At 36.1% G+C, this 25,211-nt stretch overlaps 1 protein-coding gene across 1 annotated transcript in view; it reads right to left on the bottom strand.

The window, feature by feature from the left end:
- The window catches only part of SEMA3A (semaphorin 3A), a 171,412-nt gene that overhangs the window by 28,721 nt on the left and 117,480 nt on the right, over positions 1-25,211 (bottom strand). The window contains exons 7-11 of the mRNA XM_031591157.2: positions 9,839-9,981; positions 8,674-8,788; positions 8,505-8,574; positions 6,900-7,044; positions 1,846-2,065 (exon numbers count right to left, since the gene is read on the bottom strand). Of these exons, the coding sequence (XP_031447017.1) occupies positions 1,846-2,065; positions 6,900-7,044; positions 8,505-8,574; positions 8,674-8,788; positions 9,839-9,981 (693 nt within the window). The remainder of the gene's footprint in view (positions 1-1,845; positions 2,066-6,899; positions 7,045-8,504; positions 8,575-8,673; positions 8,789-9,838; positions 9,982-25,211) is intronic.

The raw sequence follows: 25,211 nt of genomic DNA, 5'->3' as shown, positions 1-25,211 counted from the left end.
ATACTTCTATTCAACATAACTGAAACATTAGCCAATTAATGGAACATTTTCACAGGTGAAGAAGGAGATCACAGAATCACAGAATCACAGAATCGTAGGGGTTGGAAGGGACCTCCAGAGATCATCGAGTCCAACCCCCCTGCCAAAGCAGGATCCCTACACCAGGTCGCACAGGTAGGCGTCCAGGCGGGTCTTGAATATCTCCAGAGAAGGAGACTCCACAGCCTCCCTGGGCAGCCTGTTCCAGTGCTCCGTCACCCTCACCGTAAAGAAGTTCTTGCGCACATTGGTGCGGAACTTCCTATGCTCCAGCTTCTGGCCATTTCCCCTTGTCCTGTCTCCGCACACTGCTGAAAAGAGTCTGGCCTCGCCACTTTGCCCCCCACACCTTAGATATTTATAGACCTGGATCAGGTCCCCTCTCAGTCTTCTCTTCTCAAGGCTAAACAGACCCAGCTCACTTAGCCTTTCCTCATAGGGGAGATGCTCCAGGCCCTTCACCATCTTTGTGGCTCTCCGCTGGACTCTTTCCAAGAGATCCCTGTCTTTTTTGTACTGGGGAGCCCAGAACTGGACACAGTACTCCAGATGAGGCCTTACCAGGGCAGAGTAGAGGGGGAGGATCACCTCCCTCGACCTGCTGGCCACACTCCTTTTAATGCACCCCAGAATGCCATTGGCCTTTTTGGCCACAAGGGCACACTGCTGGCTCATGGCCAACCTGTCGTCCACCAGGACACCCAGGTCCCTCTCTGCAGAGCTCCTCTCCAGCAGGTCATCCCCCAACCTGTACCGGTGCATGGAATTATTCCTCCCTAGGTGCAAGACTCTACACTTGCTTTTGTTAAACTTCATCTGGTTCCTTACTGCCCAGCTCTCCAGCCTGTCCAGGTCTCGCTGAATGGCAGCACAGCCTTCGGGCGTGTCAGCCAATCCTCCCAACTTCGTATCATCAGCAAACTTGCTGAGGGTGGCCACTACCCCCTCATCAAGGTCATTGATGAAGATGTTGAACAGGACCGGTCCCAGCACCGACCCCTGGGGAACACCGCTGGTTACAGGTCTCCAACCAGACTCTGCACCGCCAATGACAACCCTCTGTGCTCTGCCAGTCAGCCAGTTCAGATCCACAAATATGAATCAGCAAAGGTCTATGGAAGCCACTGAAATTAAGCAAATGCACACCAGCTAATTCCTGACCACTGTTATTCTCATTATTACCTTTCTGGGAAAATTGTATTCTCTGAATGCATATTTCTACTTTTGACAAAGTGCCCAAGATGTATCATTCTACAAGGCTTGGGAAAGGATATCATGTTTCTATTTAAATACTACCTCCTCTTAAAACACTTTTTATGTGCCAGATATTTGCATCTTAGGTAAAATGATCTATTCTACTGGCTAAAGAACTGGGCATCTTAAAGCAATAGTTAAAATACTTAAATGGCACACAAGACATTTTTCTTACTTGGAAACATTCCTCATTCATTAATGTTTCTTATGATGTGCTTCAAAATGGGTACCTCAAAAACTCCATTTTAATACTAAATTATAATTAGTAAGGCAAAATATTTCTAATAAAATTCCCTAATAAAAGTAGTTGGAAAGAGTGGTTTGATCTTACTCCAGCTGGCAATGCTCCTAAAGAATTAAGCAACACAGTCTGAACCTGTAACAAATGCATTTAACAAAGGCCTCCCCACACAGTTTTGAGTCTTGCCCCAGATTTTCATGGGTAAACACTGGAACAATCCAGCATTCTGTCTTTCAGAATATGAAATTATATCTGATCTATGCCTTTGCAAGGCCTGGAGGAACACCCAGCATAGTTTCAAAACTTCTCACCTGTGCCAATGAACATAACATCATATTGACCATCTTCTGCATCCACTCGATCTACTACTATCTGTGTGAACTGGTAATCTACATCCGTTTTAATCATGATTGGACGGTTGTTGATGGGGAATACTGGGTTGTACATTGCTGGATGACTTCTTGCAAATGTTATAACTTCATCAGGAAGGTCCTTGGTAGAGTCAAAGCCGCCAAATGTTTTACTGGGACACTGAAAATAAAAAGGAAGTGTTTTTCAGTTTAAAACTGAAGAATATTAAGATATGAAAATCCATTTTGTCACAATCATTCCAACATTTTCATTTTTTAAACAAGCATGCCGAGGGATCTAATTGTCTCTTGACAGCAAGAGTTAATTTTGCCATTTAAAGTCTGTGATTTTTTTTTTTTTTTTTTTCATTTTGGATTTAAAGCAGTATAGTTAATGGAATATAAATGAACTTCACACATAATTTTCTTTTCCACTATCAGGTGTAAACAGATTTTTACTCATTTACTGATTTGTGTTAATCTTTATTTGGCAGAAGGAACAAATCCTGTATTTTCTAAAATTATGCAGTCTAAAACAAGCTATTTCAGTATTGGTTATCTATGCTATAGATAACTAATAATTTTTGTCACTATTTAGTTTCAGAGCATTCTCTTCTTAAGTTGATGGAAATCATTTCTTCTCTTAGAAATCTTGCTCTCAAATGCTGAACTTCAAATTCCTGGTTGTCCACCTCAGCAAGTTTGTGTAATCCATGTAGTTATGATAAAATGGATCCTGTTCTCTCTACAGATATTCTTATTAGTGCAGTTAGCATAGGGTTTGACTAATCTGACTAAATGTGACATCAAAAGTACACGTATCTATAAATGAGCTACACAGACTGGGTTCCATTTATTGGAGAGCATAGGTAAAATTTATTCCCACCTCATTTTCCCGTGGTAATACTTGAGGATGGTGGCTAATCACCACCACTCATCCCTGTCTCTTCTGTAAAATTTGTAAGTATTTTATGTGTAATTAGAGGTTACTTCAAAGTAACCATTTAATAATGTGCTAGTATTGTTGAAAGGATGAAGAAAATGAGCCACAATTATATTACATCACTAATTTGAAGATACCCAGCAAACAACTTACTGTCTCCTACTGCTAATCTTTCCACAAATTTATATTTAAGATATATACGACTTTGAAACCCCATTGACAATGATTATACTAAAAGTGCATATGCACTTGAAATACAAACAGCAGATCTAGATACTTCAATATGTTCGTATAGAATGTGCTTCAATTAAACTGAAAACCTAAAGGATGACCTCATTAAACCAGAATTTAGACCTTTCAGATGCTCACCAGAAGAAATCAATTGTTTTTACTATCACCTTATCCAAATTATTAATAATTAATCAGAAATGAAATTAAAAAATCAATGTTGTCAAAAAGAGTAGTTATACTCAGCCAAGCAATGCTTCAAGCATGTAGCATTGTCCCTTTTTGGCGTATTTATTAGAAAGCAAATTGCAGCATTCTATTCCACTATCTGGTATGAAAGGAACACAGGATATTTGATTAACACATATGACACAGACTAAGCAGAAAGTAGGTTAGTTATCTATTATATTTCATCAACATTTGACAGCCTTTTTGTTATTATTATATGTTCTTTCTTTCTGCTGAAATATTACTGAAATAAAATTAGATATGCTCTTTATAATCATTGGCCAAACATTTGCATGTCTGAAAAATTAAGTTTGAAATTCTACACTTCAATTCTAAGTTTGCTTTACATCTTAATTAATATTCTAAATGCAATTCAGTGCTAATTACTCAGCTTAATTAGATAATGATTAATTGGATAATATATTGAAAGTGCTCTAAGGATAAAAATCACTACACGAGAACTAAGTATTGTTAACTGCAGCTGGGAAAAACAGTGAAAAAATCAGTAAATGAATATTCATTTCGATTTTAAATAAATCCAGTTCAGCTGTGTTTCAATTCATTGAATATTTTCTGGCCCACTTTCTAACAAAGGATTTCACCAGCAGCAATCCTGAACGAGGTGTATTTTATGCAGAAAAATCACATAAACCTAACATTAATGTCATAATTCTGTATGTTTAAATAAGATTCTCCATTATGAGAGCCAGTTTATTGCTTCAATGCTCTTCTTTCATGAGAATAAAAAAGAAAAGCTTTGTGTCTTTATTTCTAAAGTACATTATCTACACTGAACATTAATTCCATCATACATAAGGAAACTGGCTGAAATGAAAAAATATATATATTTATTTGCTGTAATCCTTCTTTTGCCAATAGAGTGAAATGAACACAATCAATAGGCGATTTAACCTCTTCAGAGTCCAGATTGCTTGCAGACGAATCTCAGCCCACACAACATCTGAAGAGGAAAGTCATGTCTTGTCTATCTTAGAATCATAGAATCATGGAATGATTTGGGTTGGAAAGGACCTTAGAGACCATCTTGTGCTGGCCTTCCTGCCATGGGCAGGGCAGCTCCCACTAGACCATGTTGCTGAAAGCCACATCTAGGCTGGCCTTGAACACCTCCAATGGAGGAGATATCCACAATTTACTTAAGTTGTGGTCAGAAAACCAGGATAAACAGAAAAGACATGATCTTTGATGCTAATGACAAGATTGTTTTTTGACAGCAGTGAGTCTAACTAGAATTATTCATAAATACATTTGTCCTGATAAAGGTTGGAGAAATGAGATTGATCTTGGAATCAATGAACTGTAGGATTTAGTATCAGTGTCCAGCTACCCAAATACGCTATGTCAGTCATTTTGATAAGCTAGAAAAAGTGGACGAGGTTATACCCTAACCGACTTATTAGAAAAACCAAAAGACTAAAGAAAAAAGCACATCTTAGTAGAAATCAAAACAGTTCCAAAACCAAGAGAGAAGATAGACTCTTGGCACCATAAAGCAGAGAAAATTTGAGCTTTGCATCTGAATTCACATAAAAGTAATATTAATTCATGAGATGATTTGGTATATATAAAAATCTTCCCTCATCTACCAAATAATAACAAAAGATTAAATAGATAAATAACATTCTGTAGAGTTTAAAGGAAAAATCCTGGCAGCTTCTGTGTTAAATATGAAGCTGATGTAAAATTGTTTACAAAGTTTTCTACCTTTTCAAAGGAACCTTTCATTTTCTTTTTCTTTACTCATAGTGGGCAAATCACCAGATGCTCAGGAAGTTTCTTGGCACATCACCTATGAAATTCCTCAGATAATTTAGCACAGTTTAACTAAAGTGAGATCTGTAGATGAAACACTCTAAGTAGCTCATGTACTGTTCCTCCCTTCCATTTGCCTTTTTCTTGGAAACGAAGCTGCAAATCTGACATTTAAAAAATTTAAAAAAATCTTTCTTCTCTATTCTCAACAGATGTTCAAAGCCATCAAAAGTAAATTGAATTTTATCAGTTTAAGCAAAAAAAAAAAACAAACAAAAAACACAACAACAAAAAACTCTTCAGTAAGACATCTCCCATTTCAAGTTCAGTTTTGTTGTGCTAATACAAGGGAATGATTTCAGTGACTACAAATAAAAAAAAATAAAAAATAAAAAAATAAAAACTCTTTTTCAAAATGTTACGCAACAGGATTAGAGTCACTAACCCTAGAAACTGGTTGTCTCAGCCACTATTTTTAGCATCATTTACAGTATTATTCTAGCTGTACAAGATGTGACTACAGGACTATGTAGAACTTGGGCATTTCATTCACCTTTAGGTAAGAAAATTGTTTATAAGGAAATCTCAACATATCTACATGCTCTTGGTGAATACTAGTATAGACATGTTACAGCGAAATTATAAGGATGAAATCCATCCTAAGAAATAAAACTTCTCTTATTCTGCAGAGCTTATCTTTTAACTCTGGAAAGAATTAGTAAACACTTTAGCAGAAGGAATGATGAGAGCTAGGTAATCTGGCTGTCAGGGAGTCACTGCTTTCTTTTACTTAGGAAGTCATTTTCATTAGTCCAAGTGTATGTATTGTCTAAATGTTGGAAATCAGTTGAAGGATCAGGTTTGAAATAGCAATCTTAAAAAATACCAGACAAAAATAGAAGGCAGATTATTAAAAAGTAATAATAATAATAATAATTAAAAAAAAAAAAATCAAAGCTATTCCTGGATTGTTTTCTGCCAGAAGTGAATTTAAGAACAGTTTTTAAGAAATTTTACATATTTTTTTTTTTATTTCTACTTATACTTTCATGCATATTATATTTTATCTACAATAATGGTGTTCCAGAATTTAAATAGGTCAAACTGATTGATAGCAGCTAAGTAGCCATCCCAGTGTATCCCAGTGTATACAATTAATGTTTCTCTCATAAATGCCCTATCTTTGTAGGTTAGTTGCAACTTAGGGGCAGTGAAATATTTCTAGAATGTGATTACATCAGTTTGGAGTTCTAAATACGTATGCCTTATATACACCAATATTTCAGTCATTCATTAACTGTAAAGAGAAGCATGTAGAACATGGAATGAAAAGAAATTTCAGTGGAAGTTATGAAATTTTCGTCGTCTCTCTAATATCCATTTCAGAAATGTCTTACTCTACCAGACTGAATGTTGCAAACAAGTTAATATTTCCTAATAGCCAGGCGGATGTTCTGTTTTCTATTCAGTCTCACCAAGAATGGTTCAGCCAGTATTTGGAGCAAGCAAAAATTCCAAGGACAGAATAATGCAGAGAAATTTATTACACATTTGACTTTCAGCAAATTTCTGCAGCTATTGCTCAAGGTTATGTTGAAATTAATACAGAAGCCAAAATGAAAACCCAAATGAAACTAGACTACAGATATTGTGGCTTCATAATTTACTAGAAAACCGGTAAATTTTGGACCTAGAGGAATGGTTAACTTTCCCTTCTCCTTCTGCCACTGGGTCATAATCTTTTTCAATTTTTACCTTGTTCTCAGCTCAAGGGCCATATAATCTGTAAAAATATTTTCCATAGTTTTCTCTTTTTAGATCGCTAGATTTCTAGGGTACTTACAGTTCCTGGCCGTGGATATGGAACTCGCCCCTGGTAGGGAACCCACTGGTAGTTTGGGCCATCTCGGTGGGCATAGGGGCCAAGAAATACCCTCCTCACATCTGTCATGCTGTACATACATACTGCTGATCCCTTGAAGATATTACTAAAAATAAGGGGAGAAAAAATCAAATCAGATTCTTTAATTTATCAGTTAGATTAATCAAGTGGTAAACTATGAGATAGTAGCTCACTGCTTTCTAATCAGCATGTGCTGATTATCAAAACTCTGACTTGCTCTTGGAACAATTTTAACTCACCTCTTGTGAAAGTTCAGCAAAACTGATGATCTCCCAGACACAGTGCTAAGCTGATGGCTGTTATTCCACTATTTAAAAATATATTGCTCCCACAAGGCCAAAGCCCCAGTTATTGTGGCTGACAATATAGGTCTGTTCAGTTCTTTTATAGAATTCTCATTTTTCAATTTTGTTTTTGAAGTTGCTTTCATCATTTGGGCAGTACACATGCAAACCTCCGTGTTGTTTCTTACCTTGAAATTTCTTACAGGAGACAGCAAGTACTTGTAAATCTCTTTTCTATGCCTGGTTATCACTAGCAACATTCTTTCAGTTTAGAGACTGAAAGTCTGTCCTTCACAGGTAAATGTGGTAATGCTCTGTGCTCCCAATACTGCAAACCTTCCCCAGGCTAAAGCTACAAATGAAATTTTGTTCCTGATGAAAGCACAATGAAACCAAAACAGCCAAGTCACAGTTTACATGATTCAATAACAGAACTTGCAAAATTTTTTAAACTTTTCAGATTTAAACAATACTTCTTACTAATACCTTCCCAAGAAGTCAGTTTCTCACACCACAGATTTCCTACATAACTCTTCCCCCAAACAATCTTATTGATGCTAATGTTATTTTTCAAGTTTGTGTGGCTACAAATCAAAGAATGATAGAAACATAATGGTTGGGAGGGACCTCAGAAGATCAAGTCCTACCCCTCTGTTAAATCAAGTTCCCTTCAATTAGTTATACAGGAAAGCATGCAGGAAGGTTCTGAATGTCTCCAAGCAAGGAGAATCCACAACTTCTCAGGTCATATTGTTCCAGTGCTCTGTAACCCTCTATGTAAAGAAGTTTTTCCTCATGTTCATATGGAATTTCCTACATTATAGTTTTTACCTATTGCCCCTTGTCCTATCATTGACACCACTGAAAAGGGCCACTTGAGTCTCATCATTTAAATGTTTATAAGCATTTCTCCTTCAGTCTTCACCAGCCTTTCCTCACAAGAGAGATTCTCCAGGCCCCGACTCAACTCCATTCTACTCTCTCTAGAAGTTCCCCATCTTTCTCCAACTGAGGAGCCCAGTTCTGATCTCCACTATTAAAAGGCAGTTCAACAGAAAGAACAGTCTGAGAAACTGGTAGTCTTTGTGTTATTCGCTTTAGAGCAATGATGTACATTATCCATAAAAAAAGAAACCTAATTCATTACTTCTTACTGCCACTGACATCTCAGTTCAAAGGTTAAGAAAATTTTTAACGAAGGGACCTCTTTAAAACAAGCAGCCATCAAATTTCTATGCAAGTAAAATAATACATTCTGTACCTGGAAGTTGTAAACACTCCATATACTATTGGATTTTTAGGGTCCTTCGAGTTCATTAGGAACACGTCTTCTGTAAACAATAACAAGAGATGGAAAAGAAAAATGAGTGAAATTCTATATGGACAATGCCAGAAAATGTTTTTTATTCAAAGCCATTTCTGACACTTACGTAATTCATCAAAGTGTGTGTCAATACCATTGGGTCCTGGCACAGAACAAATCAGACGTGCTTTGAGGAAAGTTGTCCATTTGTTAACAAGGCTCCTGTGTCCACCAAAGTCATTCTAATAATGAAAGTATTTTGGATTAATATCTTGTAACAATCTTTGTGTGAAGAATGAATAGAAGGCAGGGAAAATATATTAAACAATTGCAAGATACTACCTATAGAAAACAGAGGAAATAATTCAACGTTTACATGTAAGAGCATTATAATGTTGCCAATGACATTAATTCTAAATTACATTTATTTTACAATGTATCACTTTATAGTTCTCATTATTTAAAAAATTTTATATATATATATATATATATATATATATATATATATATGTTGTATATATGGCAATGGAAAAATACAGGCAACTCCTAGGCTGCCATGTCTTGGTAAATCCTGTGGGGTTTTGTATTCTTAACCAAGTTACACAAATAGTAGATATACTACTTCCATGTGAACAAAATAGATCCCAGTATGGTGGGACCAGCTGCATAGCTGCAAAACTTCTGAGTAGAGGCACACCAAGGACCTCATAATTATGGAGGAAATGGTTTTCAAGCAGCTATTTATGGGTTTGAGGGATAAATTGAAATTCCGCCTAATGATTAGCATAGAATTTTACTACGAACTTTCTACATGCCAAAGCTACCACGTTTATGAATATCATTTAATTTGTAGTAATCTTTTTTAAAGTCTGTCAGAAAATATTTGGACATTTATCAGCGTGGATGGATGATTCAATGTGCAATCCTTAAGAGTCTTCTGGATTGCTGCCCATTTCTACAGCTAAATTAAACAGTTATTATGTTAAATCTTCCTTTACTTTTGTTTTAAGAGTTTTCATTAATATGGAAATTGAAAGGTATTAATATTTATTTAAAATTAAACTCTTCAAATGTTGTTGGCCAATCTAGAATTATTCCTTTTCCTGTAATAGATTTTACCTTTTGCAGAAACATTCTGAACTTCAGAAGACGAGCATGATTTTTTTTAAAAACTAAGTGACTATCAGTCTGGATGATCTCTCTCTCATTGTAGTGTAAAGGATAACACTAAATAGTTTACAGACAAGCAAATTCTCAGAGTGCCTCATCACACAAAGAAGTCATCATTTTACCTTACAGATCTGCCCTATTCTGGCATGAGTGGCTTTTCCAGTGTGCTCTCCATCAATCGCATTTTCACGAAAGAAGAAATAGATTTTGTCATCTTCTGGATTATCACTTTCAGGTATCAGGTGAGCACTAATAAATCTGGGATCTGAAAGACAGTGCCATTATTCATGTTACTATTCCATGAATTAAATCACTTGCCTTCTTTACATGAACTGTGTGACTTTACTTTCCAAGAATCAATCTTTGTGTCATATAAGTACATCTAGATAAAGTACATCCTTACCTTTACGAGGTGACAGGTTTTTATATTTCTCTTACCTCTAAAACATGGAAAAGTTCACTACAGACATTTAATGAGCAGACCTTAACCTTATCATTAGAGTAACTAAACATCTGTGGAATCTCTTTAAAAACTGTGGTATGGTATGGCTTCCTAATTTTATTTATATATTCCTGATATTTTTTGTTGTTTATTTGAATATTTTGATTTTTGATCAGTAACCAAAAAGAACAATATTGAGACAGTGTGATGTTCCTAACTTATATCAAAAAAAATATTAATATCTTAATGTTCAAAAACTGGGATAAAAATACATCAACAAATGAACATACATAAGATGCACACACTGATGAGTTATTTAAAAAGAAAAAAGTCAGCAGTTTTGGGAGAAAAGTTTATAGAACTCATAAATGAAAATTCATACCACTGGTGGATCTGATTCATCATTGTATTTTATAGAGATACTTCAGCTGGTATCTTTCACTATATTTGGAAAAAAGAAGGCATATCCAATATCCAACAGATTTACCAATCTGTTTTATAGTCATTTTACATCATGCTGGGATAATTAAGTATGAACTATATTTAACTACTCAAAGAACCCTGTTTCTCTGTGAAATTATAAGCTATTTTAGCATCATGCATTAACATCTTTATAGTGTATGTTTATTGCCATATAATCATGGAAATAATGAACTTTGTTTTGCCAGTTTGCCCTATCAGTCCAATGAACCTCATGCCTTAATAAGGATGGCAGTGTTTGTAAGCAACATATTTTATATATTTATATATATATATGCATGTGTTTAGCTGTGTCTATTATACAATTGGGTCATACTTTTTCTTTTATATATTTATATAATTACTACACTGGAAATATCTTGAATGTTCAAGATAAGAGTCAGTTGAATTCCTACAGACAGCATAAACAGTGCTCTTTGCTGAATTCCCTGTTATGCCTAGGGAAGTTGCCCCATCCCTGCGGGTGCTCAAGGTCAGTCTGGATGGGGCCCTGGACTATCTGGACTAGTGGCTGGCACTGATGTCCATAGCAGAGGGTTGGAACCAGATCATCTTTGAGGTCTCTTCCAACTCAAGCCATTCTATGATTCTATGATTCTTTTTTATTAATTCCTAAAATTCAATATGGATTTGACTGCTTCTAAGCAGTAAGTTGAAATTTTCATGGAACAATATGTGCCATAACCCTAGAATTTCACTGTTCTATGGTAATGTTCAGTTCACAGGTGATCATTTTAAATGTGAAGATAGGTCTGTTTTCCTCATAGTTTTCCTCATGGTTTTTCACTACATCATTCATCAAGAATAATTTAATTTGTCATTTGATTGCTTAGCTACCCAGTTGCATAAGATCCTTTTGTAATTCGTCACAGACTTCCTTTGTCTCACTGTGCTGAATAACTTAGTTTCGCGTGAAAACTTTCTCATCTTGCTGTTCAATCCCTTTTTCAGGTTATTTATGAACACGTTGAACAACAGAGGTCACAGAGCAGACCTCTGTGGAATTGCATCTATTACCTATTTTCTATTAAAATAAACATTTTTGGACAAATAAAAGCAACAAAAATCTGTAATCAGCTTACACTCTGCATCCCACAGACAAGAACTCAAGCTACTAAATTTCCTTTATTTAATTTTAGCTTACTTAGTGGTTTTCAGTTTACACTGATAAAAGGCTTAAGATGAATTGAATCATTGTAATGTGGTTAATATCATTATTATTTTTCATGTGATCTATCACAAGAAACGTACATCTACATTCCTAAAATCTCTACCTCACAGCCTGAGTAAGGATTCATCAAAGAAAAAAGCACCCAGACCCAGACATTGGTCTGGTCTACTGAATATGAAGAACTCCTGAACACACATGGTTACTTTTACAATCTTAAGGTCTTAGTGAAAGAGGTAAAAAATACATTCAAACAAAATCCAAATGCATTCCCCAAATGTTTGAATGATTTGTCTCCAGCACAATGGGTTTTGTAAATCACAAGATATCAAATTCTAACATAAATCACTATGTTATCAGGCATCAAAATTCTAACTTTACACTGCCTTGTGATGAGCCCATGGGGAGTCTCATTTGAGTCAATACTATTGCTGATATAGTAAGGGTTATATAAACTTGTCCTGGGTTAGCATATTATTATTATTTTCTTTCTGTCTCATAATTTTACAAATGAAACTAGAACAGTAAGAAAGCCTAGTGTTACAGAAATACGAGAATTATAGAAAAAATATCAAGAGATTGAAAATATGCATCTAGCAGAGTGGTAGCAGAAGAAGGGGGCTGTGAAGAAGGCAGATATAATTAAGGTCATATTCACAGCATGTGTGAATACGCTTTGTATATATTGCTTAGCAATGGTCAACTGGGAGGAATTCAGATTTTCAGTTAGTGATTAGTAAACCTAACTACATCTTTTAAAATAGAATGCTCATACAGCCACATATTAGAACATATCTATAGTACATCATGGAACATTTTCTGTGTTTCTTGTGTTTCTTAGTGTGCAAACTTCAAGTTGCATTTCCATCCAGTTCAATCAATATGTTTTAGTCAATAAAAGAATGGTTCTTCATGTAATACAAACTTTGTTCTTGTTCCTTAGTTTTTTGTTTGTTTGTTCTTTTTTTTCCCTCTTCCATTTTACATCTTGTGCCTATGTAAAGAATCAAATAAAGGGAGAGCAGGCTATAGGTATATAAACATAGATTAACTTCTGTTCAGAATGAATATAATGATCATATAAGAAATGATTGTGTGTGTATATGTTTTCAGAGGGAATTTAGTAGTTTCTTCAGCTGAGACGTGGGGTGGTGTAAGCTAGTGATCTGTAGCATGCTCTCTACTGTTTCACTGGCTGAGAATCTGCTTGATCTGCCTGAGGCTTGATGCACACTGGCATTTAACTCTGGGTCTTCAGACCATGCTTACAACTGTTTAGGGCCACGATGAATCAATCAGCCAGATGGCTGGCAGTCACGCAACATAGTACTCTCCATGGACTGTGTAGTGTTTTTGAATTGCTCTTCTTTAATGAAGGGAAGGGAGATGTCCACAAATGAGAGACTTATGCTTGACTCTCCTAATTGCTCAACCATGCAGCAGAAGAAAGAATGTTATCCATGAGGGTATATGTTCAAATATTGAGACTGCGTGTCCTTACATTGCAAAATTAAACAAGTTCAGTATCAGGAGCTCCCCATGGGAATTTTAAAATGGTCCTGTCAGGGCTGACCTATTTCATACATACAACATAACTACCTAAGAAGTACTGGAATAAACTTCAAGCAAATTTTATTGAATAAAAAGTGGGACTTTGATTCAAAACCAGTGATGACAACTGCAAACTCAGCGCACTGCAGGTGTTGTGGATAAATAGGATGACTTCAAATTTCTGTTCATTAACTATAAGATATTTTGAGACTCTAAAACTGCCTCAAATCAGTGGAACACTCAGAAAAGCCATCACAATATTTCAACATGTTCTTGCTTAAAATGATTGTCCTATAGGCTAGAAGTCTAGAAAGCATGTTTTGTTAAAATGGATTTAAGAAATAATTTGACAGCAAATAATTTGCAGTGACTCATTGCTTTAAAAAACACATAACCATATAATGTGGAAGAGTGCTTTAAAAAATAGCATACATCAAACAAACATGTCTGAAACATGTTTAAGCATGATCAAAGGAGAAACAAAGCTGTGGCATAAACATGATCAAACTAAAATTGCAGCTAAAAGCACTTCTCTGATCTTGTAGCCAATGTGAACAAGCTAAAAATAAAAACTTGTATTTTGATTTAAAGCAATCAGCATCAAGAAGCAGATTATTAAAGCACACACCTTTCTCAGACTCCTTTAACCAAATGTCCTGACTGTGGAGCTATTTCTCAGCTCCCACATGACACCTTCCTAGCGCCACTTTTTCTGTGCCCTTCTGCAATTACCAGTTCTGCAGACATTTCATTGGCAGCAGCCCATTAAACTGTCCTTCATGAAAAATCTGGCTCTTTATGAAAACGACACCTTGGTCCAGCTGCCTCTATGATTTATAAGCCATTGTTTGCTTAGTTAAGTAATGAAAATGTGTTTTGCTTGTTTCAGCACTTCGGGTTCAGATAAAGCTAAGGAAAATCGAATTGCATCTGTTCTTTTATAAATGTTACTCTTCAGCAGCAACAATAATGCAGACACACACACACACCAATAGGAAGAAACAACAAAAATCAGAAATTGGATTGCTAATAGAATTGTATTAGCATTTTAATGAAGATATATAAACTGGAAGGCATAGAAATTGCTTTTAACTGTCAAGATTGAGCCAGCTGAGGGAACAGAAGCTCAGGTCATCTCTTCATCATTTGGCAGGAACAAAAGGTCAGTTCTCTCAGGAAATGTTTTGTAAAGAGTTTGAACTGGATGCCCTTATTATTGTATAGTTATGGTCAAAATGACTAATTTACCATTTCACAGCAAGAAACTAGGGAAATTTTATGCTCAGTAAAATTGAAATTGCTATAATTTAATGAAAATTACTGGAGGGTGACTAGGACCTGGAGGAGAAAAACAGTGCTAGGGAGTCTGAAATTAAAAATTTAACAACAACAAAAAAAAAGAAATAGACATTTCCTCAGGACTTCATAAATAGTTACAGTGCCTCTCCACTGAGACCCAGCAAAGTCAGAGAAACAAACATTGTCCTCAGAAAATATGATCTTGTAATCATAGCAAGCTCCGCTACCCACAGAGAGGAGGACTTACAGCATCAGTCACAGATGTGCTTAACAGAGCCATGGGTAAGTTCACTAGAGGACAAAGCTTTTGATACACGTTGATGAGAGAACTAAATTGCTTTGAGGTTTTAGTCACTCAACTGTAGTATACAAAACACTAAAGCAACCAAAGCTCTTCTTCCAAAGCCTGCTCATTTTAATTCTTCTACTTTCACATATCTCTTGTAAGCAACGCGTCAGGCAAACACAGCTGAGATCTTATAGATTCACAGTTTAGAACAGAACTCCTCAACAATGGTGCTGGCATCAGACCACATCCTCAAAGTGGGAATGCTCTCTGCACAACGGATAACTTCAGGCTGCTATGGAGCTAATAGTAGGGCTTTGTGGTAACTTGCATTCAGATGCTGACAATGAAGATAGAAGCAGGGAGACACCACAAAACAAATGTGATTTAAATAACCTACTCCCAAAGCCATGGGCAGGTGGAGGTGGCACTCCGATCATCCATGACTGAGATCGTATCATCTTCTACAGGGTAAGAAACACTATAGTTACTAATTTGTGTTGCAATAGAAATTCTCATCAGAAAGTTTTAAAGATTCCTAACATTTATCAAGTGGTACTTTTTTCTCTGAGTCAAGCCTGACTAATAGTTAAGAACAACAGTCTTCTAATACTGCTGATGCTATTATCTGTAATAGATTTGAATGCCCTTCTTTTTTTTAAAAAACAAACAAACAAACAAAAAACACTGCCTAGTGAAAATATTTATGATGACACAGTTGGATTATCGTGTGGGCTAAGAAGTTAAAGATTGAGCTAAGGCTTCCTGTAATTTCAATTTATTTACATATTTATTTATTTATTATGAAACAGGATACAGGATACAGGAGCTATCTAAAAGGTGCACATAATAAATAAATAAATAAACAAACAAACAAACAAACAAACAAACAAATAAATAAATAAATATGTGTGATGCTTTTACTCGTGCAAATTCAGCACCAGGAATCTGGTCCTTATGGCTTCTCACTGCTTTGACTGTGAGTGTCACCACTGCTACTGTGTGAAGTGATTTCAAGAAGAGCGTAGTTTTAATTTAGGGTACTTAGCATCTCCATGTTGTATAAATGAGGCCTTGAGTACCAGCCAAGGCTTAAGTCACCAGCCAGTGCTACTACTCCGAAATCTACGTATAATATTCCTTGTGACTAATATTTTAGCTTACACAAGATGGAGGAAGAAGAAAATATTGAACTCTGATGCAATGATCAGTTTCTGAAGCCTTTGTTCTAAAGAGACAACAATGACTTTGAATCCCTGGAATGCTTAATTATATGGTGAAGAAAAGTGAATGCAAAAGTTCAGTAAAATTATAGCCTAATTCTCAACATAAATTAGATTTCTCACAAAACAATAGTTATGATCTACCCACCCTATTTAGTTTAAAATAGGTGATTATTATCTCCTTACAGAACAGCAACCAAAATTAACACCTCTTTTCCATTGCTGACTATGTATTGAGGTGTTATATATCTGTCATCACCGTTAATTTTAAACTGTTGTACTTGTCCCCCACAGAAAATAATTGGGAAACTGAGAAAACTACTGCCCTTCACAGAACAGAAAGATTTGCAGCATATTGTCTTCATGTACAAATAATTTAATCTGACTTTTCTGCATCTCCTAGCTTCTCTGTTGAAAAAATGAGTTAGATAATGTTAGAAGAGAAAATGATGAGATTTTCAGCTAAAAACTTGTTTCTTCCCTGTCAGTTATTTTTCTTTTCTTAACGTTGACACTTGGAAATTAAAATACTGGAAAGCCTGTGTTTTAAATGTGTAACCTCCATCTTCTGAGCTCTGGCTTAGTGACAATAACTATAGACTTTATGTAAAGAAATAATATATTACAGGAGCAAGTGGAGTAAGGAGAAAATGAAGGAAAAAGATTTTTCTAATTTGAGTGTCACACACTTTGGCTATCAGTTGCAATGGCTCTGTCTTTTGTAAAATCTGAGGATTCACCAGAGCACAAATCACTGTGGATGCCCGAGCAGTTTATGGTAAATGACCCAAACTGAAGACAACAAACCTGTTTCATTGCACTCATTATTTTCTCAGGCCTTCTTAAATATTGCAAGATATGTGATTAAGTCTTGATGCAAAAACCTTTCCCTTCATAACTTGGAAATTAGAAGTTGCAGGAAAATGTCCTGAGGGCCGAGGGAGCATGCTGCTGCATTATGAGCCTAGCTCCTAGCACAGGATGATGCAGGAGCCAAGTCATAGAATCATAGAATCATCTGAGTTGGAAAGGACACTTAAAAGTCATCTGGTCCAGCTCCCTTGCAATGAACATGTAGGGACATCTACATCTAGTTCAGGATGTTCAGAGCTTCATCCAGCTTGACCTTGAGTGTCTCCAAAGGAGGACAGGGCATCCACCACATCTCTGGGCAACCTGTTCCAACGCTTCACCACCCTTAATGTAAAAAAACTTTTTCATTATATCCAACATAAATCTCTCTCTTTTCATTTGAAACTATTTCCCTTGTTCTGTCACAGCAGACCCTACTAATGAGTCTGTCCTCTCTTTTTTATAGCCATCCTTTAGATATTGAAAGGCCACTCTCAGGTCTCCCCAGAACCTTCTCCAGCCTGAACACCCCCAGCTCTCTCAGATTGTCATCATAGAGGAGGTGTTCCATCCCTTGGACTGTTTTTGTGACCCTCCTCTGGATGTTCACCCTGGTTCTATGTGAGGAATAGCTGGGAATTAACAAGGCAATCACATTTCACTGAAGAGAAAGTTGGACAGCCATCATCAGCACAACTGAGAAAGCATGAAACCTTAAACTGAACACCAGAAACTTGACAAGAATGTCTTTAGCCTCTGTATGTCTCCTTGGGCTTAAAGTCTTAAAATGTCAGCTCTGTGCACTGGTCTTCTCTGCTGCCAGCAGCACCATTCATCCACATATACATTTCTTTATTTTTCTGCTGACATCTTGAACCCCTATGGGTTGACATGGCCTTTATGTCAAAAATAATACATTTTCAAAATAGGAAGAAAACATCCAGAATCTGTACTGCCAGGTTCAATTTGAAGTGTGAGAAAGGGATCTCATAACTGTAAAAACAATCTCTTCCCAGACGTCATTTCAAAAAACTAGACAGGACTCTGCCATCATCTCCTCTCACAGTGAGGGACAATCAGTCATCAGGAAATGATCCTCAGCCAGAGCCAGTTCTGAAGCAGTAATCCAGCAGAGAATGTTCCTGTAGCCATTTCCTACCTTTCCAATCTCCTAAAATTTGATTTCTTAGTTAAATTCTTTAGATGTGACCACAGAACTAAGGTCATTTTTGTCAAACTATGAAAAAGATTTTGTTGTTGAAGCTAACTTTCACAGCTAGTGCAAAGCAACTTGCCATAAAATCCTTTAACGTAAGATTAATGAGGGATGGCAGCAAAGACTGGAAGAAGTACTGGGTGAATGACTGTTTTTAATTGATCTGTCAGCGCAGTATAGCAATGTGAAATGCAGCAAGGCGTTTGTAAGTGGAAGCAAAACCCTTCAGAACAATCTGAGGTATTCAGTGTGATAACATCACTTATGACAATCTTTTTCACTCACAGTCATGTGAGAAAAATAAGTGATTCCAGTTTAGCTTCAGTCAACATAAGGAATTAACAGCATGTATACTGAAGTAATGTACTAATTTATCAATGACATGAAACTTAGATCTATTATCAAAGTAAACAAACAACAAACAAAAACAACAAATGAACAAAGAAGACAAAATATTTGGTAGCGTATGTGTGCTTAAAACCATGGAGATGCTTGAAATAGCAAGAATGTGCAAAGTTACCATTTGCTTTGTAAGAAAGTTGTTCTCTTCAAATTCTGTTTGATTGGTATGTACTTTCGTACTTTTATTCCATAAAAGTAAACCCCCTCTCTCCTTTTTTTTTTTTTTTTTTTTATTTTAAATTCCCTGATAGCATTTCAGAAATATTTGATCCAATTACCGTAATTTGTAAGAATGAAAACCTTCTTGGTGTGAAATTGTATCAGTCTCACAATTTCAGTATTTTTAAAGGCAGTGAGGGAAGGATTGCAGCACACATGTTTGTGATACGTAAACAGCAGGGAGAAGAATTAGCAGGAAGTTTAGCAAAAGTATTTAAATAGTAATAAAAGAATGAAATGTAGGAAAAGATATTCAGTAATGAACAGGAAACTGTGGAATATGTTTAAGTAATGGTTTCTTCCAGTAGAGGTCTGCCAAAAAAAACAAAAAAACAAAAAAAACAAAAAACCACATTACAGTTCAGAAGTATGTCAAATATGGAGCAGAACTGAATATTAGCAATGACAAGCCATTTTACAGTCTTGAGATGATTCACTGGTTCATGGAAAATGGCTTTGCACCTTTCCCTCTCATGAAGCTTTTTCTGTCTTTAGCATGTGAGAAGCAGAAGAATAGGAAACAGAGGTTGAAGGAGTGAGTGAGCGATGAGAGCTGTGCGCTGTGACTGAGCTTTCACAGTGCGTAAAACACTATCACAGGAATCAGGAAATACAAAATACAAAAAACAAACAAGAACAACAACAACAACAAAAAACAACCTAAAACATTTTTGTTTACTATTTTGTTCACTTGGTTGGTTATTCGTATGTGGTTTGGGAATTACCACTATGCTTTTAAGACCTGTAATTACTTATAAAATGCAGACAGTGGCAGTTCGACTGGATGTACTACCACAATACTGAGCCACCACTTCCACACATGAGAAGAATAACTGGTAGTTAGGAATAAGGTCTCCTATATTTTCTTCCCTTTTCTCAATCATATTTGGAACTTGTAATTTTTTCTAAGATGCAAACATGGGTTTTTATATGTATGTTTATATGTTTGTACTGGACACTACAAACCATTGGTTTTAATACATGCTTGTACCGATCCATATGAGTTTTGAAGCTTGTCTATCAGATGTATAAGTCTTATTGTAAAAGTCACTGAAATCACATGAGAAACCAAGAATTCCTGAATTTGACAAAAGACAGTTCTCTCTGTTTCCTTCAGCATAACTTATGTATTGATGATTATCTGTTATTATTTGTCTGTTTTCCTCAGTTTTGTACATCCTGTGTTCAATGCATAAAATTAATAAGAGACACTCAGTTATCTGCTGTAAACATTACATTTGTCCACTGTTCAAATTCCCAGTCTTAAAAAACTTATTATTTTCTGTTGTGGGCACTATGAAACTTGAATTTTGCACCTCGTGCCTTTATTCTACATTGCCTTCTGCTCGCAAGGAGCCGTCAGTTTCCAGCACTTAAAAAGAATTTTTTGTTTTATTTGTCTTATTGGTAACTCATGTTATCTCCAGGAAAAATCCCTTGTAAATTTAACACCCAGTGTTTTCTACCTATTTTTCTTTCAAGTTCCAGGATTTAAGAAGTCTGAATTGTAACTACAATGTTTCTGTGCATAAGCACAAATACTTCATGTCTGCAGAGGGCCTAGTTTAATCTCATTGCCATGGAACACTAAATATTTATCAGGCAACTTGAATTTTACTGAAATAGCAATAAAATAATAAACACCAATTTTCAGATATATGGCTATGTTTACAGATAACATATTGCAACTGAATACTTTCAAATATTTCATAAGGGCAAAATGTGAAACATGGTTTTTAAAATAGCTTTTTTTTTTTCTATTTTTTTGAACATCAATCTGAAAAAAAAGATCTCAGTCCCTGAAAGTTTGTCTGGTTTCTTCTTTATCTAATTTATCTAATAAGACCTTTCTGCAAATTTTGCTGCATTTATCTGAACAGAAATCTTTACATATCAACAGGAAAGGAAATGTATACACATAAACATATGTTAAAAATATTTTTTCCATAATCCAGGATACTAATAAAAATATGGGGCAACCTATTTCTTTAAAACATAAGTCAAAAGGGGAACTGTCTTTTTCATTGTTTACTTAGTATGCTTGTGGAAGCTCTAAATAGCCCAGGAACATCAAATTTTGCTTGATACTATAAAGGAAACAGTAGTTCCAAAGTTTTAGAGTATAACAATGTCAAAACTTGATAATACTACAGGAAATCTCATCTAACACATGAAGTATTCAGCTTATAGTGATACAGATTTTAGTACTGAGACAAAAAGTGTTCAAAAAGATGGAGTCATTTCTGGTGGCTTAGTCTCAGGCAGGCTTTTGGATAGTGAAACTTCCAGAGAACAGTGTTGCTTTTAAAATTCTTAACCACAGTACTATCACATTTCAATAATACGGTCCTTTTTTTGTTTACTAACACATCATCTGAGGTGTTCACTTTTTCTGAGTGTTAGTTATTAGCTGGCAGATTAGTTTTTAGAACTCAATACCTTTTTCTTCTTTTTTTCTTTTTTATTGCATAGCGTGCAAAATGACATACCTTACATGCTTATTAAAGAATGAAATTTAATAGACAGCTATCCAGCAAGTGTGTATTGATGTACACCCATGTAATCCTATAAATGAGCAAGGGATGGGGTACATTTGACACCACTTTGAAACCTAAAAGCTAGATGCTGTAGCCTGAGTTAAGTAATATATGATGCTCTACAGCTGACTATGAAAAATCCAATTTAGCATTGCTGTAAAATAGGCTATTCATGATCTACTGCACTGACAAAAAAATTAGACATCAAATGAGAATCCATTTGTCAAGTCTTTTCTTTCTGATCTGTCCATCATTCATTCTGTGAATGAGGAATTTGGATCTGCTTTGTTTATTTTACTTATTTGTTCAAACATGCTACCTTTACAAGTGAAAAAATAGTATTCCATTTGTCTCTCCCATTTGTCCTTCTCCCCTTCTGTTCTCTCTTCCTTACACCACTGTCATGAATAAGGCTGTAAGGGCTAAATTATGCTGATGGTGACATCTGTTCCACCCTTTTCTTTCACAGGTGTTCTCTGGTGGAACCTGGAGAGGAACCCAGTGAAGTGGTTTAAGCAGAACTGGAACAGAATCTGTCCTGGACACACTGGGTTTGCAGGGCTAAACAAATAAAACTTGCTAAAAGCTGTTGTATCGATTAAAATACTGAAAAAAGATGAAAACTGATCTGCTGGGAAATTACATGCCAAACTGAAATATACAGTTTTGTAACCAGGTGTTTTTGTTGCTCTTCTATTGACAGGTTATAAAAATATCAAAATGTCTTACAGTTACAGCACAGAAGGGTCTTCAAGACATAAAATTTGATCTATGGTAGTATTTAACAAATAATTAAAGTCTGCAATGAATTAACAGATCTGAATTTAATTACAACAGATCCTTCAGCTACATTTTTCAATCTTGCATGCTCTGTGTCTGTCTGACCACAAAGTATTAGGCCATGTCCTACTCTAGTACGTACAGTCAGTAGCCATAAATGCTAAATACAGTAGAAGAATTTATCCTTGAGAATTGAGCTTAATATTAGCCTTGCTGCTCTTTGCTAGTGTGACTTCTGAATTGTGTTCTTGAATTATCTGAATGTATTATCATTTTAAAATACATCAATGTTTCCACTTTGCTGTAAAAATAGTATTTTAATACAAGACAGTACTTAGCAATCTAGTACCAGCCATCAGTTTGATATCAGCCATGACATTATTTAATTTTCAGAATCACAGAGGTTAAAGCTCACTGAACTACAAACAGTTGGAAACATGGAGTGTAATCCCAAGGCACAGCTCTGCACAAGCTGTAATTTAAATCATATTGCACGCTAAGCTGAAAAGGCAGTGCAGGTCCCAGAGGGCATGAATAAATCTGCAGTCACTGATTTGCCACACACATTTGTGCTGGGATACAGTAACTGTGCAAATGTGATGTCTTCCTTTAGTGCAGAGGACCTGTCATCTACTGAGATTTGTAATTAAATAACCCAAAGAACAAAAGCAATTACTTAACCTTACAAGCATTCAGACTGGAATTTACACAGTTTCATGAACAAAGAGAAGGGGAAGTTGTGGAGACAGAGAGAAAGAGAGGCTTTGAGTCTGCAACATAATTCAGATGTGTCTAATGCTAGTTGAGGTTTTAATGTATAGACCAGGTATTCAAATACCTGACTTACTTTGAACTGTGAATTCCTTCATCACAAATTCCACTCTGAAGTGGATGTTTGCCTGTTTAAGGAGCCAATTATGTTACCGCTGGCTACATGCCACATCAGGTGCTGGCTTTGAGCAATCAGTTGTGTTAATTGCAAGCAACACTGAATGCCTTTTGGGACAAGAAATTCACGGTTCAGGAATGTTAGTGTAAAGAGTTAGGTTCAGCCCATTATTAAGAACAAATCACAAAGTCTATGTGAGCTGCAAAGTAACACTCCTGATTTTACGGAATGAAGGAAAGAGGTTGGAACAGACTCACATGTTGTGTCCTCTTACAGAATCATAGAATCATTGAATCTTGTGAGCTGGAAAGGACTCTTTAAGGTCATCTAATCCAACTCCAATTCAATGAACAGGGAAATCTACAGCTAGATCTGGTTACTCAGAGCTGATCCAGTCTGACCTTGAACATCTCCAAGGACAGAGCTTCCACCATTTGCTCTGCTAAATGTGCAGGGCAGCTCAGTTACTTGATGGATTTGTGGTGGAGCCCTTCAGCTTCTCAGCCCAGCTTCTTTGTTCTCTCTCTGCTTAGTTCTATTATGTTTTCTGAACTAGGCAAACAGAGCCAAGATACTGGTAGAAGAGAATACATCATAAATATGTGTCCTCCATATGTGTGGCATTTACCTTTTCTATTTTCATAACTGGAAATTAATAATAAAAATGTATATTTCTACAACGATGTAAAAGCATTAAAAACAGCAAATGACATAAAGAATTTTAAGAAGCAGATTTTTTATAAAAATAATAAGTAAGGTATACTGTGAATTACATGAACTGAGCACTGCAGTGAGCAGAAATTAGTAGATTTTTCTTGGATGCAGTGTAGATAGTTTACTTTATTATCAGCTAAATATTTGGACTGTGGCATTTTTGTAGTATCTACTTTTTGTGTCTGTACCTGAATAACACATTTTAACTAGTCTATCTATTCATGGAAGTTGATTTCTGATATGCCTGCTTGTGAGTTGCAGAACCAACACAATTTAAAAGAAACCTGCCGAAACACAGAGGTGATGAATGGGAGACTTGGGTAGAATCAGTGCAGATAAAGAGAGTTTATATGTGGCAGGGATGGTGAAGAGTTGGTATGAACCTCAAAGTCTGCAGGTGCCTAGAAACAGTATGGAGGCTCAGGAAGTGTTCCTAATAGTCTTTAAAGGCTCAGTCCCCAAACTCCAACAAGATTGTATAAAGAAAACTTCTCAAAACAAAGCCATCTTATTTCTCCTTTTAAAACAGACTCTGCCAAACACTTTGGTCTGAAGCTGTGAATTTCATTAAATTCAATGCAACTTGCTTAGTGCTCTCCATTCTTGTATGGCTGAAACCTCTAATTCTCCACCCCCCCGTGGCAGCCAGCGTGCTCCAGTCACATCACACTTAACCTTTGCCTTGGCTTCTCAAAAAAGAATTTGTTTCACTCTATTCACGGCTTCAACAGTTTGGCAAACTGCACTCGAGTGCCGCACTGGGCCTTTATATTGAACACACTAATCTGATTGTTTTTCCACTCTACAAACTTTGGGTCAACAATCAAGCTGCTGCCAGAAACTAATTAATTTGCAAACAGGCCCCATTTTCACAGGGGGAGAGCTTTTGAAACCTATGTCAGCAGAGCTGGTCACACCATGGTGACATGCATTGTCATGGCATCCACTTTTCTGGGTAATTCTCCTCACTAATTTTTCACCACACACATGAACTCAAATTACCCAGTCAACAGTAAATTTCTATTGAATGCCCACCAAACTCTAAATGTGGTGTCCTGAGAAGAGGAAATTGGTATTGACAGGGTCAACACTCATTAAATTGATTGCTAGAGCAGTAGGGAAGAAAAGGCACAAGAACATACAAAAAACATCAGATGCGTGTCATATCTCAATGAAGGGGGCTGTAACAGACCCCTTCTCACTTTGTTGAAATCACTTAGTATTCTGCGGTGTGATTCCCTACCAGCAGATTTCTGCTTAACTTTTCTTGAATAACTGGCTGGTTGTTTGTTAACAAGAAAGAAGGCAGAATTTGGTACCTGAAAGTCACGGCTTTTCAAGCACCAGAGAAGTGGTGAGCCCTCACAGAGATCTGAGAGCTCATGGGAAATCTAGTTGAGTTTGAGTACACATGTAGTGCCTTTGGCATCAGGCCAC

The sequence above is a fragment of the Phasianus colchicus genome, chromosome 1 (assembly GCF_987193195.1).
Source record: "Phasianus colchicus chromosome 1, bPhaCol1.hap1.1, whole genome shotgun sequence".
Classification (NCBI taxonomy): domain Eukaryota; kingdom Metazoa; phylum Chordata; class Aves; order Galliformes; family Phasianidae; genus Phasianus; species Phasianus colchicus.
This window is presented reverse-complemented; position numbering and strand designations above follow the sequence as displayed.